Source organism: Hippopotamus amphibius, chromosome 6 (genome assembly GCF_030028045.1).
Source record: "Hippopotamus amphibius kiboko isolate mHipAmp2 chromosome 6, mHipAmp2.hap2, whole genome shotgun sequence".
NCBI lineage: Eukaryota > Metazoa > Chordata > Mammalia > Artiodactyla > Hippopotamidae > Hippopotamus > Hippopotamus amphibius.
The window spans coordinates 145,729,630-145,745,711 of NC_080191.1; the positions used below are offsets into that span (position 1 = coordinate 145,729,630).

Consider the following 16,082-nt stretch of genomic DNA (forward strand, 5'->3'; position numbering starts at 1 on the left):
GAAGACAATTGAGCAACCAAGTAATACATGGAAAATCTCTGGTAAAAAAAGACGTTTAGTGGGTGTTAAGTCTATTTTAATTAAGGCTAAGTTTAAAACAAATGTGGGAATTATGGTGACATGGTATATGATAAATATATAGACATTTTACATGATAAAAATGTTGAGATTTTAGCATAATGAGCATAAGCTGAAAGGGAAGAGAGGGTGGAGGAGTATAGGTATCTTGATCTTATTTCTACATTAAAGTTTGTGGGATGGGAGGGACAAATCTGTGTCAAAATATATTGTTCAAATATGACATCTCAATAAATATTTTTAAGTGTATAAAGATAAATGCTGGAGTTTAGAATGCTGTCACTGAGAATTTAAGAATAAAAATACAGCCACGTAAAATTAGGTGAAAAGACAAATGAGAAAAATTCAGAGAAAGCAGAATCATATTAATTCCATCACCACTCATACTGGCAAGTCAATATATACCAAACTTAAAAATTCATTATATTTTATAATATTATATACATGGTCTAAAGAAGATTCTCTAGTGCCATAAGGAGGCACTTGTACCCCTGCCCCCATCAGGTAGGTGTCAGCCTAGCGGGAGCCTGAACTCTTGCCCTGGGCCCAGCAGGAATGAGGCACATTTCTCCTTGCTCCCCTTGGAGGCTGTAGGAGGAACTTGGACTTCAACCTCTAACTGATGAGCCTCTTTCCTTGCCAGTTCAGTATCATAGGAGACTTGCTAAATCAGAAGATTTAAATGAGATCCAGAGTCTCATAATATTCAACATGTCCAGGTTCATTCAAAAGTTATTCAGTATACCAACAACCAGGAAAATTTCAATCTGAATAAGAAAAAGTAATCAACAGACACCAACACTCAGGCGACACTGATGTCAAAATTATTTGGTAAGAATTTTAAAGACATCATCGTAAAAATGACTCCGTGAGCAACTGTGGACAGCCCTAAGACAAATTTTTTTTAGAAAATGGAAAGGTTCAACAAAGAATAAGAGGCATAAAGAAGGACCAAGTGGAAATTTTAGAACTGGAAAATACAAAAACAAAAATGTTTTAAATCTCAATGTTTGGAGAGGAGGGGACAGACGAACAATTAGTGAACTCAAAGATAAAATGATAGAAACTACCCAATTTAAACAGCAGTGAGAGAAATGAAAACAACCCAATAATAATAATAACAACAGAGCTTCGGGGATCTGTGGAACTAAAAAAAGCTCCAACATTTATGTCATCAGTGTCCCATAGGAGAGGAGAAGGAGGGCAGGACTGAAAAAGGAGTCAAAGGAATAATGGCTAAAGATGTCCGAAACATGACAAAAAGTGTAAACCTATAGAATGAAAAATCTGTGTGAATGCCAAACAGGATAAACTGAAAGAAATCCACAAAAGACCTATCAATGTCAAACTTCTGAAAACTGAAAAAAAAATCTTAAAAACATCACGAGAAAAACAACACCCACCTTAGCTTGGGAAAAAAAGACTCTAGAATAAAATGTAGGTAAATAAATGGGTATAGACACACCAAGCACATGTGAACAAAAATAAAGCAGTAGTTATGACATCAATATCAGTGTCAACTTTTATAATTAAAAAGTGAATTATATGCATGTTAACAGGAAGTAAAATCTATGGTAAGAGAAAAAGAGTATGATGAGAGTACCAAATGGGTTGAAATTTTAAATTGAGTGGTCAGGGTAAGTCTCTTTGAAAAAGTGAGGCCTATGATACAAAAAAAAGCTGGTAACAATGATATTTTTTAGAAGGGAGACTGGAAGACTAGAGCACAGGGATAAAATACTTTTTTTCCATAATATACCTTTATATACTGTTTGAAATATTTGTTATATAATTACAATAACTTTCAGAAAGCAATAAAGTTATTTATACAATCCCATGTGAATGTTGTTCTAGGACTTAGACCTGTGGAAAGAAACATTTCTAAGCACTCTTCACTTTTCTAATTATGTTTTTTATCCAGAGTCTTATCTTGGAGTCATATTTTTATGAATTCACCAGTTTCATCAGTACATTTCAACATTCAGGCTGGAAGACAAGTGGGCCTCCTAGTGGTTTTGGAAGGGTGAAAGGGACACAGATGAACGCTTACTTTAATTGTATAAGATTTGGTATCATTGATTCTGCTTAAGTGCCTTAAAGGCAAAAACCAAAAACACATATGATGAAGATTCAACCATTAACTGCACAACTATACTTGTTTTTTTAAATAAACAAAATTGAAATGCTTCTTTCATTTGATACAAAAGTTAAGCACACCTATTCAGTAAAGTAAAGCCAAGAGAGAAAGTGTCATACAAATTGAATTCAAGTATATGCTCTATTACGTATTAACCAAATGCTTTAGGGCGAGTTAAAATTTTTTTTTTCTCTCTAATGTCTCTCTCGCTAGCTAAAATAGAGAAGTCAGAAGTTCTAGTTTTGAATCTTGGTTCTTATCTTTACTGGCTGCTTAAGCCTGAGCAAGACTTAAGTTTCTCAGCTTCGGTTTTCTCAAGTGTAAAATAAGAATACTGTTACCCACATCAGAGAAATATGTGTAGGCATTAAATGAGATAATTCATGTGGAAAATATCATTATGTAAAACTACTATAAACTAGAGGGTATAAATGACGGGCTTTTGGCCAAATCTAGCCACAAATGTGTTTGAATTGGCTGACATAGTTTTGGCTTCCACAGTGCTATAAAACAATTTTAATTAGTTGCCAACTTCCAAATATTGGATGATTTCATATAAAATATGGATTTTGAGTTTTCCTGAAAAAAATCATATTAGCTGGCTATATTGGGCCCATATTCTTCACGGCAAAACCAAGTAAATGTGCGTAATGGTTACTCTCTCACTTGTGGCACTTCCCGTCATTCAATTATTTTCCCCCTGACAGTGAAGGCACAATTTCCCTTATGTCTGGTCAGCTTCACTCATGTGTAGCTTAACTCCTCTTGCCACTGCATATTTGTTTGTGTCACCCACCACTTCATGCTGAAGTGCTTTTAAGATTTCAGCACTGAAACATTAAGGAACAAATGACTGGTCTGTCTTCTTTATCAATTATGAGATTAAATACATATTAAATATAAATTAATCTCCCATTGCTAATAGTTGCTTGTGTGATATATTTATTTAGACCGATTTTTTATTTTTCCTACAGGATGTCCCCCAACAAGGTACGGCCCAAATTGTGAGCTAAAATGTACTTGTAAAAATGGTGGCCTTTGCAATCCTGTGGATGGAAGCTGCACCTGTGCCCTTGGCTGGACAGGAGATTCTTGTGAAAAAGGTAAGTTGATGACTGCCTTCTTTCATTCAATAAAAATCTACAGCATACTGCCATTGGTTGATAAATTACAGTAGAGGCCTGTGAAGGGGCTATTTTCCAATAAGTTTATGCAAGTTGCTTATAATTCTGATTGCATTTCCAACAAAAATAGTGTTATGTAAATACTGATCGATTTTGTTACCTTCTTACCGGAACGCCACACGAAAACTCTTAAAACGCTTAAGTAATTGAAATAGTATTAATGTGAAAGAGTTCCTTTGAGACCGAAATTCCACTCCCCCTCCAGCCAATTCTTACGGCGGGCAGAGTGGAGGATGCAGGGCCCTGGCCAGAGCCAGTTCACATCAGGAGTGTGCCCAGCTGCAAGGGGTGAAGTGGAGGACTCTGGGAGCAGAGGTCTCCAAACAGCAACTCATCAGAAGAAATTTAATCATGTACCACCGTAAACATCTTTATTTAGAAGTGACATTCATGTGCTTCTCCACTAATATGTCCATTATAAAGGTTTAAATTGACAATGAATGGATAAAGATAGATACCAATCGGTGTTGTCATGTTTTCTTTTTGAACCACAGTTGATGATTTTGTACATCACTGGAGAGCGTGCACCCTTATTAGAGCAAGCTATTGTATTGTAGGAGATAGTGTTGTGTTTTGGCAGAATATTGAGAAAGGACAGTGAGGCAGAGTGTGGGTGAGAACACTGTGCTTGGGTCCTAAATTTGGGGTACCCTGAGTAAAAAATAATCGACAGAGAACTTTTACCTAGATGGTTCCAGCTATGGGGGCTATGGCTCTTTAGCCCTGCGGCCCTGACACACTCTCACGATGAGTGTGAGTACCCACCATCTTTCGCCCCTAAGTTGACTACCATGAAACTTGGTAGCGTGGCACAAGTGAAGGCACTTTGCAGTGGGAGTGGATAGGCCCATGTGCTAATCCCTGCTCCACTGACACCATGCTCTGTGCCTCGGGGAGGTGCACAACCTCTCCCTGGGTTTGCCATCTGAAAGTGAGGATGATGACACTTTGAAAGGACAGCCCTTCTAAATCCAACATTCAAGATCGTTTTTCACGGAATTTTTAAAAACGTGGATCTCCTCCCTCATTCATGGGAGACAGCTCCTATCAATTTTGTGATATGTGGGACTCCTACATCACAGTAGTAGCAGTATGTTTAGAATAGATGCGTTCATGTTGTTTTTGTTTTTAATTCTAAGTTGGATAATTCTCCAGCATTTTGGGATGTGGGATATTTTAACTTTCAGTTCTATCATTTAAACTTTTTTGTTATGGAATTATTTCAAACATATACAAGAGTTACGGAGTGATGGGGTAAACACAAATGTAATTTTGCAACATACTGAGCAATTCTTTTTCGTGTGGGATTGTTCCATATTGCATCCTCATAAATGATGCATAGAATACCTGTTTCCTCACAGGGTTATCAAGAGTATATTATCCAAATTTTGGTGAGAAATGTTGTAGTAGTGGAGTTTTCATTTTCATTTTTATTATTCTCAATAATGTTTAACATCCTCTCTAATGGGTAAGGGCCTTTTGCATTTCTTTTCCTATAAATTGTCTACTTATACACTACACAGTTGTAATTTGGGTGTGCCCATGGGAGGAGGTGAGCTCAGGGCCTTTCTACTCTGCCATCCTGACCACCACCATTCTTGCATGGCTTTTTTCTCCAACAGGATAATTTGGTTTCTTACATGACAGCTGACTTCTTTAAGCAAAAGTTGTGAGGACTTCCTAAGGCTTAGAAATGGTATAACATCATTTCCACCACATTCTCTTGTTGATTTGTCTACTTATGTGAAAATGCAATACTATTTTTATTATGAAGACTTTATTATATGTATTTGATAGTGACAGGGCTAGCCACCCTTCACTGCTCTTCTTTTTCGGGGATTTCCTGATTCTATTCTTGTTTATTTGTCCCTCCAAATGAATTTATAATCAAATTGTCTAGATGCCAAAAAAGAAAAAAAAAAATCAGTTTTTTTCCCACTGTTTTGTTGTCCTCTGTGTCTATTCTTTTAGGGAGAATTAGCATATTTCTGATATTAACTCATCTTCTTCAAGAATAAACATAGTCTACTTTTTCAGAAAACAAATAAAGACACACAAGCTTTAAATGACACATTAGACCATCTCGACTTCATTGATATTTATAGGACATTCCATCCAAAAACGACAGACTACACGTTCTTCTCAAGTGCACACGGAACATTTTCCAGGATAGATCACATCTTGGGTCACAAATCAAACCTCAGCAAATTCAAGAAAATTGAAATCATATCAAGCATCTTCTCAGACCACAACGCCATGAGACTAGATATCAATTACAGGAAAAAAACTGCAAAAAATACAAACACATGGAGGCTAAACAATTCACTATTAAACAACCAAGGAATCACTACAGAAATCAAAGAGGAAATCAAAAAGTATCTAGAAACAAATGACAACGAAAACACAACAACCCAAAACCTATGGGACGCAGCAAAAGCAGTTCTAAGAGGCAAGTTTATAGCAATACAGTCCTACCTTAAGAAACAAGAAAATGATCGAATAAACAACCTAACCTTACACCTCAAACAACTAGAGAAAGAAGAACAAAGAAATCCCAAAGTGAGCAGAAGGAAAGAAATCGTAAAGATCAGAGCAGAAATAAATGAAAAAGAAAGGAAAGAAACCATAAGAAAAATAAATAAAACTAAAAGCTGGTTCTTTGAGAAGATTAACAAAATTGATAAACCATTAGCCAGACTCATCAAGAAAAAAAGGGAGAAGATGCAAATCAACAGAATTAGAAATGAAAAAGGAGAAGTCACAACGGACACCTCAGAAATACAAAACATCATGAGAGACTACTACAAGCAACTATATGCCAATCAATTGGATAACCTGGAAGAAATGGATACATTCTTAGAAAAATACAATCTTCCAAGACTGAACCAGGAAGAAATAGAAACCATGAACAGACCAATCACAAGTACAGAAATTGAGGCAGTGATTAAAAATCTCCCAACACACAAAAGCCCAGGACCAGATGGATTCACAGGCGAATTCTATCAAACATTTCGAGAAGAGTTAACACCTATCCTTCTCAAACTCTTCCAAAATATTGCAGAAGGCGGAGCACTCCCAAACTCATTCTACGAGGCTACCATCACCCTGATACCAAAACCAGGCAAAGATGTCACAAAAAAAGAAAACTACAGACCAATATCACTGATGAATATAGATGCAAAAATCCTCAACAAAATACTAGCTAACAGACTGCAACAGCACATTAAAAAAATCATACACCACGATCAAGTGGGGTTTATCCCTGGGATGCAAGGATTCTTCAATATACGCAAATCAATCAACGTGATACATCATATCAACAACTTGAAGGATAAAAAACATATGATCATTTCAATAGATGCAGAAAAAGCTTTTGACAAAGTTCAACATCCATTTATGATAAAAGCTCTCCAGAAAATGGGCATAGAAGGAAATTACCTCAACATCATAAAAGCCATATATGACAAACCAAAAGCCAACATTGTTCTCAATGGAGAAAAACTGGAAGAATTCCCTCTAAGAACAGGAACAAGACAAGGGTGTCCACTCTCACCACTGTTATTCAACATAGTTTTGGAAGTGTTAGCCACAGCAATCAGAGAAGAAAAAGAAATTAAAGGAATCCAAATTGGAAAAGAAGAAGTAAAATTATCACTCTTTGCAGATGACATGATACTATATATAGAAAACCCTAAAGACTCTACCAGAAAACTGCTAGCACTCATTGATGAGTTTAGTAAAGTAGCAGGATACAAAATTAATGCACAGAAATCTCTTGCATTCCTATACACTAACAACGGAAGAGCAGAAAGAGAAATTAAGGAAACTCTCCCATTTACCATTGCAACCAAAAGAATAAAATACCTAGGAATAAACCTGCCTAAGGAGGCAAAAGATCTGTATGCAGAAAACTTTAAGACATTGATGAAAGAAATCAAAGATGACATAAACAGATGGAGGGATATACCATGTTCCTGGATTGGAAGAATCAACATCGTGAAAATGACTGTACTACCCAAAGCAATTTACAGATTTAATGCAATCCCGATCAGATTACCAATGGCATTTTTCACAGAACTAGAGCAAGAAATCTTACGATTTGTATGGAAACGCAAAAGACCCCGAATAGCCAAAGCAATCTTGAGAAGGAAAAATGGAGTTGGTGGAATCAGGCTTCCTGACTTCAAACTATACTACAAGGCCATAGTGATCAAGACAGTATGGTACTGGCACAAAAATAGAAAGGAAGATCAATGGAACAGAATAGAGAACTCAGAAGTAAGCCCAAACACATATGGGCACCTTATCTTTGACAAAGGAGGCACGAGTATACAATGGAAAAAAGACAGCCTCTTCAATAAGTGGTGCTGGGAAAATTGGACAGCAACATGTAAAAGAATGAAATTAGAACACTTCCTAACACCATACACAAAAATAAACTCCAAATGGATTAAAGACCTACATATAAGGCCAGACACTATCAAACTCCTAGAGGAAAACATAGGCAGAACACTCTTTGACATACATCAAAGCAACATCCTTTTTGACCCACCTCCTAGAATCATGGAAATAAAATTAAGAATAAACGAATGGGACCTCATGAAACTTAAAAGCTTTTGCACAGCAAAAGAAACCATAAACAAGACTAAAAGGCAACCCTCAGAATGGGAAAAAATAATTGCCTATGAAACAACGGACAAAGGATTAACCTCCAAAATATACAAGCAGCTCATGCAGCTGAATACCAAAAAAGCAAATAACCCAATCCACAAATGGGCAGAAGACCTAAATAGACATTTCTCCAAAGAAGACATACAGATGGCCAACAAACACATGAAAAGATGCTCAACATCACTCATCATCAGAGAAATGCAAGTCAAAGCCACAATGAGGTATCACCTCACACCAATCAGAATGGCCATCATCACAAAGTCTGGAAACAACAAATGTTGGAGAGGGTGTGGAGAAAAGGGAACTCTCCTGCACTGTTGGTGGGACTGTAAGTTGGTACAGCCACTATGGAAAACAATTTGGAGGTTCCTTAAAAAACTACAAATAGAACTACCATATGATCCAGTCATCCCACTCCTGGGCATATACCCAAAGAAAACCATAATCCCAAAAGAAACTTGTACCATAATGTTTATTGCAGCACTCTTTACAATAGCCAGGACATGGAAGCAAACTAAATGCCCATCAACAAATGAATGGATACAGAAGATGTGGCATATATATACAATGGAATATTACTCAGCTATAAAAAGGGATGAGATGGAGCTATATGTAATGAGGTGGATAGAACTACAATCTGTCATACAGAGTGAAGTAAGTCAGAAAGAGAAAGACAAATATTGTATGCTAACTCACATATACGGAATCTAAAAATGGTACTGATGAACTCAGTGACAAGAACAGGGAAGCAGATACAGGGAATGGACTGGAGAACTCGAGGTATGGGAGGGGGTGGGGGGTGAAGGGGAAACTGAGAAGAAGCGGGAGAGTAGTACAGACATATATATACTACCAACTGTAAAATAGTCAGTGGGAAGTTGTTGTATAACAAAGGGAGTCCAACTCGAGGATGGAAGATGCCTTAGAGGACTGGGGCAGGGAGGGTGGGGGGGAATCGAGGGGGGGGCATCAAGGAAGGGAGGGAATATGGGGATATGTGTATAAAAACAGTTGATTGAACCTGGTGTACCCCCCAAAAAAATAAAATAAAATAATAATAAAAAATAATAAAAAAAAATAATAAAAATAAATAAATAAATAAATAAATAAAAAAAAAAAAAAAAAGAATAAACATAGTCTACTTTTTCATTTGTTCAAGCTTTTTGTTCTCCAATAAGTAAAACACCGGATTTTAATATTCATATTATGATATAGCGATTATTTTTTAAATTTATTCAGTATTTTTACTGAATTTTTAATGACTTTTATTGTTCAAATGTTTCTTCTGCATTTATGAAATTAGTAATATGATTTTTCTCTTTAGGCTGATGTCAATGAATTTTTTATAATATTGCATGACCTTATATTCTTGGAATAAATGCTACTTAGTTGTGATATACTACTTTATAATATGTTGTTGGCTTCTGTGTACTTTTTTCTAATGAATTTGACATCAATATTTATAAGTAAAACTGAGCTGTAACTTTTTTTTTTAAAGATGACAAGAGATTTTTATTCCTTTAATATTGAGCTGTAATTTTTATACATTTTTTTCAGGTTTTGGAATTGATGTTACACTCACATAATAAAATGTATTTGAAAGTTTCCCTCCTTTTCAATGCTCTGAAATAGTATAAGTAGTAAGGTGATGACCTGAATGTAAAATTTGTAGGATTTACCTGTGAAGCTTAGGGAGGAATTTTTTTTTATTTTAATTGGAGCTATTTTACTATTTTCTGTATGGTTTTTCTATTATCATTAGCCTGTCTGGATTTTCTGCCTCAAATTAGGACAATTTGGTAAGTTGTCTTCTGTAACCTTTCCATTTCATTTAGGTTTTATATTTTTTGTTTTATAATTTTTAGATTTATTCCTTCTGATAATCATTCAACATCTTTAAAAAATTGGTGTATTTGTGCTTTTTCTCTTTTATCTCAATTACATTGGCTAATGATTTGTCTGCCTTTATATTTTCATTAATCCCACTATTATTTCTGTCTCCAAAGTCATTACAAATTCAATTGTCTTAAGTAGAATTATTGCTTGACTCGTTCCTTTTTCAGAATGTTTTCCTGGTTATTATGGTCCGGGCTGCCATCTTAATTGCACGTGTCAGAACAATGGAGTTTGCAGCAGGTTTTCTGGAAGCTGTGAGTGCCTCCCAGGTTACTATGGAAGAGACTGTGAACATGGTAAACCAAGAAAATGAGTGGACATATTATGGTGTTGATATGTTTTAAGATTTAAAAACTATTTTTAGATCATAAAAGTAATATTCACATTATATCAAATTAGATAAACTGTAAATATTTTAATGTATAGTCTTGCAATGTATTTCATAGCTCTAATTTAAGTTCTAGGTGTTGACAACTGTCATAATAAAGTAATTGGACTTTATTCTTTTTGGAACAGGTGTTCAAAAAATTTCTATGGTTCTATGATTATCTAAAGTAGACATAGGCAGACACGCACAGTGGAGTCAGCTGTTGGTCTTTTTGAATAAAATCATCCTCCTTCCTCTGGCTGCCTTTAGACAGAATGTAGACAAAGGAGCTGCTTATTTGTTTCATGTTAACCTAGGCTTAACTCTAAAAGATCTGCCTTCAAGTTTCCTTTGAATGTATGTATTTATATCACTTTTTCATTTGGACTCAATGTTTCCAACTAAATTAGGAAAAGTAAGAATTATGCAATAATTTGTCTCTGACATCAGAGAGCCCTGTTGGACAACACAGTTAAGAGATTAAGATGTGAGTGCTTAGTGTCTATATTAGTTGTAGATGGCCTGGCTCTGCCATATCAAATGTGTATAAACAAAACTTCTGTAAGTTTCAGTTTCATCATCCATAGAATGGGGATAATAATACCAATAACACCTGCCTTAAAAGGTTATCATGAGGATTAAATAGGAAGATAATGTAGGCATTTAGCACTGAGATGTCGCAAAAACTTGATGAACATTAATTATTTAGAAATAATGTTTGAAAGCCCCTGTAGTGATATTAACAATATTTAAAATTGTTTCCACTTGTTTCAGCCTATCTTTAGGCTTTAGAAAACATATTTCAAAGAAACAAGTCTTACTAACCCTTTCCAGCTTTAGAATTCTTGCCAATCACTCTGATATTTCTTGGGTTAGCGAGTATGGAAGCAAACATCTTGTAGTTTTGTTTGTTTTGTTTTCAAAATTGGAATAAGAGATACAAAAGAGGGGAAATATCTATTCAAGTCCCCTAAATTTCATCCTACATGCAGTAGGGTAGCAAGGAAGATTTTGAGCAGACAAGGGACATCACCTGGTGAAGGAAATCTGTCAAGTGGATATATTATTGACTATTAGGAAAAGGAGCCATTGGTTGTGTCCATGTAGGAAGCTATAGTGGTAGTCTAAGATTTCAAAAATCTATTCTGGGATCAAAATGTAAATGAATGAACAGAAAAATATCTTGGAAGAACAATTAATTGTATTTGGCAATTGATTTGGACATGTAGATGAGGAAGCTGTAGGAATCAAAGTTAACTCTAAAGTTCTAAGCCAGAGGACCTGGAAGAATGTCGTATTATTTAGACAAATGGAAAAGTTGAGTAAGCCATCTTTCATGAGCTCAGTTTTATCTGTAATTAAAATAGGGAAGATAAAGGAGATTTGATTTTTTATGTATTGTCAACAACGATTATATAAGAACAAACAGAAAAAACCCTGCACGGGATCTTCCTTTATTATTCATTTTTAAGAGTTAAAATGAAATTAGAAAATGGAAGATCTGTGTATTACATAAAATAATTCATTTCTCATCTCTTTTTGGTTTTACCTCCTTTTTCTTTTTTCTGAATGTGTTTTTCCTAATACTGAATCTGTCCTGAGTAGCTGCATTCATGCTGAAGAAATGTCACACACATGAAGCCTAGGCAAATCCAACTCCAGGTGCCTGGGAAGGGGGGTTAGAGAGAGAAAGAAAGAGGAGAGAGCAAGCGTGAGAGGGAGAGCCAGAGAGAGAAAGAGAAAGAGAGTGAATAATTGAAGGGTGAGGAAATTGCATACCCCTCCTGTTCCCATTGGTGAGTGGTGAGCACAGCCCTAGAGAAAACTCAAGGTACGGAATGGAAATCCTTTGTCCGCAAACAGCTCTCATATACCTCCCTCAAGGTGAGCATGTCCCTGGGCAAAGGAAAATTTTAGCATTCCAAGAAATGCATGTGCTTGGACGACATGGTCTCTAAATCTAAACCAATTATTTCTGATGTTCAGCACAAAAATATTCATCTTCTCCAACCATGGAGGAAAAACTGGTTATATTGGACTTACTAAGAAACAGTCCTGTATTGTACTCTATGGGCTATCTAAGGAAATTTTTCAAAGATTAAATTTCACTGACTTTAAAACATAACTTCTTCATAAGATGTCACCCTGCTGCATATGCATCATCTTCTTTGTCTTCTATTCTCTTTCTCCCTCCTTCTTTTCCTCTCTCGTCTCCCTCACACCCACTTCTGTCATCCATCTCCAGGACTTCAAATATTAAGAGCTGTGTGAATCACCTTCCACAGATAATCTTATTTATTTAAAGAATGTTAAATTCTCACTAAATTTATCCTGGATCTGAAGTTAGAAAACATTGCTATTTTAGGTGTTTAGGTTATTAGAGGGTTTTGATGAGGGCTTTGTCAGATGATAACACATTATAGCAAATAAATTTTACCTACTTGAAGGTATTTTACATTTCCTTATGGACTTTTCTAGACTAGTTGTAGGGAATGGCACTGATATATTCACATAGCTGCGTGACTAAAGTATTGTCAGTGTGCTTTTCCATTTAATTTTTTCTTGCTTTTCAATTCTCTGCTCTTGTCTCCTTCTTTGATCCTGAAAAACAGACGACCTAGAGCATATCCTTTTAAGAACTTTTATTGAGATGTAATTGACATACAATAAACTGCATATACTTAAAGTGAACAATTTGATAGTTTTTTCTTGTCAGTAATGTATATTTGGCAATTCCACCTAGAACATATCCTTCAATTTTCCCCTTATTTATTCTTAAATCCAAAATAGTATTTTGACATTTTCATTTTCTAGCATGCCTTCCTGGATTTTATGGTTTGAATTGTGTTCACATCTGTGACTGCAAAAATGGAGCCAGTTGTGATGCAGTGAGTGGACAGTGCATTTGCCCAGCAGGTTTCCATGGCAGCCAATGTGAAAAAGGTATCGCCAGGGTGTTTTTAAGCATTGAATGTGGGAATTCTGTGTGACTGTGAGATCTTTTCATCTGAGGGCAAACATGTAAATCCAAATCTAAAACATGGAATAATCACCTGAGCTTCTGACTTGGACATTAAAGTGATAGGAATTCACTCTACAGACAGTATAATGAGTTCTGACTTTATTGCTGATGGGTCAAAATTTTTATTCTGCCCTAAATGAAACTATTTAATATCTCAAAACACCACTAACACAGTTAGTCTTCAATGGACAAAGATTCTACTCTGAATGAGAAATATTTCATTAAATGCTTTTAAAAGAATGACATGCATTGGGTTCAGTGGTACTGAAACAGATTCAAGGGCTTTATGAAAAATATTTTAAGATGTGAATTAGGCATTCATCAGTAGAAGTAATTTAATGGCAGCCATGAATGTAGATGAAGATATAGAGGTGAGAATTTGGGCTACTCAGTTTGAACTAAATTATCATGAAGCCCTGGTCCCTTCAAAACAATGCCAAACCACGTAATTCTCAGTAAACAACTCCAAGTCCCACTTTAGTCTATACTATGTTTGCTCTTGTGCATATGGTTACAAACCCTAATAATAATGATGATAATATAATGTAGTGGTAATTTGACTTTGAATCGAAGTTGTTGCCTTAAAAAAGGAACTATATATCAGTCCCAAACCGTGTCCCCATATGTCACTAGAACTTCACATATAGTATCTCTTGTCCATCCTTTATTCACTTATTCAGTTATTGCTTAGTCATTTAATACAATGTGCATCTATTATGTGCCTGTTACTGTGTTAAATTCTGGGAATGTAGTGAAGCTTAACATCTTCCGGAGAAATAGACAGTAAATAAATAAATAACATTTTAAGGGAAACTATTTAAAGTAATAGAGTCAGCTGGGTGACTCAGTCTCATTCCTCAAATCCCTGTCTTCAGAAAGCTTACGTACATTCTAACAGATACAAACCAATGTTGAAGTAAGTCAATTTTAGGCCCAGATGTGAAACCATGTATAAAATGAAGCTTCTTTCTGAGAATTCTGAAACTTTCCTCTCTTCTTCTGACCAATCAATCTCATTTTATCATCCTACTTTGCGCTTGTGGAAATTGTATCTTTAATCTCAGTGTAGGTGCATCCGTGAGAGCTCCAGGAGTTAATTTTTCAGCATTTCTCTTTTCCTGGGTAGAGTGTTCACCTGGAATGTTTGGAGACAATTGCCATCAATTTTGTGATTGTGAAAGAGAAAGCTCCTGCCACCCAGTAACTGGAAAATGCCTCTGCCCACCTGGAAGAACCGGAGCCAGATGTGATGCTGGTATGAAACAAAGCACTTCAGGATGTCTCTCTGACTCACGGGTTATTTGGAAATATATAGACATTTTCATACTACAAACATTCCTCAGTCAAAGAGTACTGTTGCCTTGGCATGATTAATCAGGGTATGTAGTTGTTACGTTGTAGGCATTCAAAACCAGCATCACAGTTGACAGAGAGTACCTTGTAAGTATCTTGTATGTACCTCAAAGTGATGCAGTTAAACACTGTGATCACAAAAGTGATTCAGAGAAATAACTAGAATTAAGGCAATGAAGGTAAGGTCCAGGGGGTATTCTTAAGAATCAAGTTCTCAGCTACTATTTGGGAATTGAAATTTATACTTTTTCTTTTCACTCACAGGAAAAATAGCCTTGAGTGTAAAATTCTAGTTCTTCAGGAACTATCTTTAAAACAACAGGAAAGTAGATTGAATGAATCATTGACTCATCACTTGCTATTAAACTTAATGGATGCTTACCTGATGAAAAGATTTTATATTAAATTCACAATAACCCTGAAGAACTGACCCTGCCACAGATATGACCCAAAGTAGAGCACTTGATCTCAGAATTTACCTTCCTCATCTGCCAAAATGAAGGGTTGAGGCTATGTATTTCTAAGATCATTTCCAGCACTAATGATTGTGTAACCTGGGATTTCAATAATGCTGAGAAAGCCACAGTAACCTTCCAGGCCACAGGAGAGTACTAGTCACCTGGCACCATCTCTCCCACCCCGCCTTACTTCTGAGAAATAGCAATAAATACTGCTTTCTTTGGATGCCAGGCACCATTCTAAACTCTTTGCTTATATTTGTTTAATCCTTAGCAAAACCCTATGAGATTGTTGTTATTCCTATTCCCATTTGATAGATGAGGAAGCTGAGGCACAGAAAGGAAGAAAGTGGCAGAGCCAAGATTTGAACCCAAGCAGTCTGCCTTCAGACTTTGAGCGATGCTATTAGTGGACAATATTGTTTGTGTAAATATCTGCATCTAGTCCAGAATAAGAAAAGTCCAGTGGCTCATTAAGAGTCTTATATTCCTTGCTACCCCTCCTTCTTCCTTTTTGTGTGGCCTTATAGAATAAGGCCAAGGGGTTGTGAATATTGGCTAGGAATCCTTTAGGATCTTCCAACTTGGGAGCTTACCGATATTGACGTTACTTTTCTGTAAAACTGCTTCATTTAAATCTCTAATCCTTGTGTTTCACTGTACTACATGAGAGTCAGAGTCATGTGTACTTACCTTTTATCAAAAAAGTTCAGAACCAGATCTGCACGTGATAGCCTCCAGCAAAGTTTTCTGGAGGGAATTCTTGCTTCCCTTCTCCACGTTCTTCATGGAGTCACAGTAGACAAAAGTACCTGAACTTTGTCAAATCTAAACTAAATCTGTCAAAATAAACATCCGCAGGACACCTCGGTGAAGCCACAGTACGCATGTCACCAGTGAAATGCTGACTAAAGGC

General features: G+C 36.0%; 1 protein-coding gene across 1 annotated transcript in view; it reads left to right on the forward strand.

Annotated features, from left to right (window-relative positions):
- LOC130854990 (EGF-like and EMI domain-containing protein 1) overlaps positions 1–15,481 on the forward strand; it is a 536,773-nt gene extending 521,292 nt beyond the window's left edge. Inside the window, 6 exon segments of the mRNA XM_057737807.1 lie at positions 3,190–3,318; positions 3,605–3,760; positions 10,134–10,262; positions 13,148–13,276; positions 14,482–14,610; positions 15,441–15,481. Of these exon segments, the coding sequence (XP_057593790.1) occupies positions 3,190–3,318; positions 3,605–3,760; positions 10,134–10,262; positions 13,148–13,276; positions 14,482–14,610; positions 15,441–15,481 (713 nt within the window).
- The last annotated feature ends 601 nt before the right edge of the window (positions 15,482–16,082 follow it).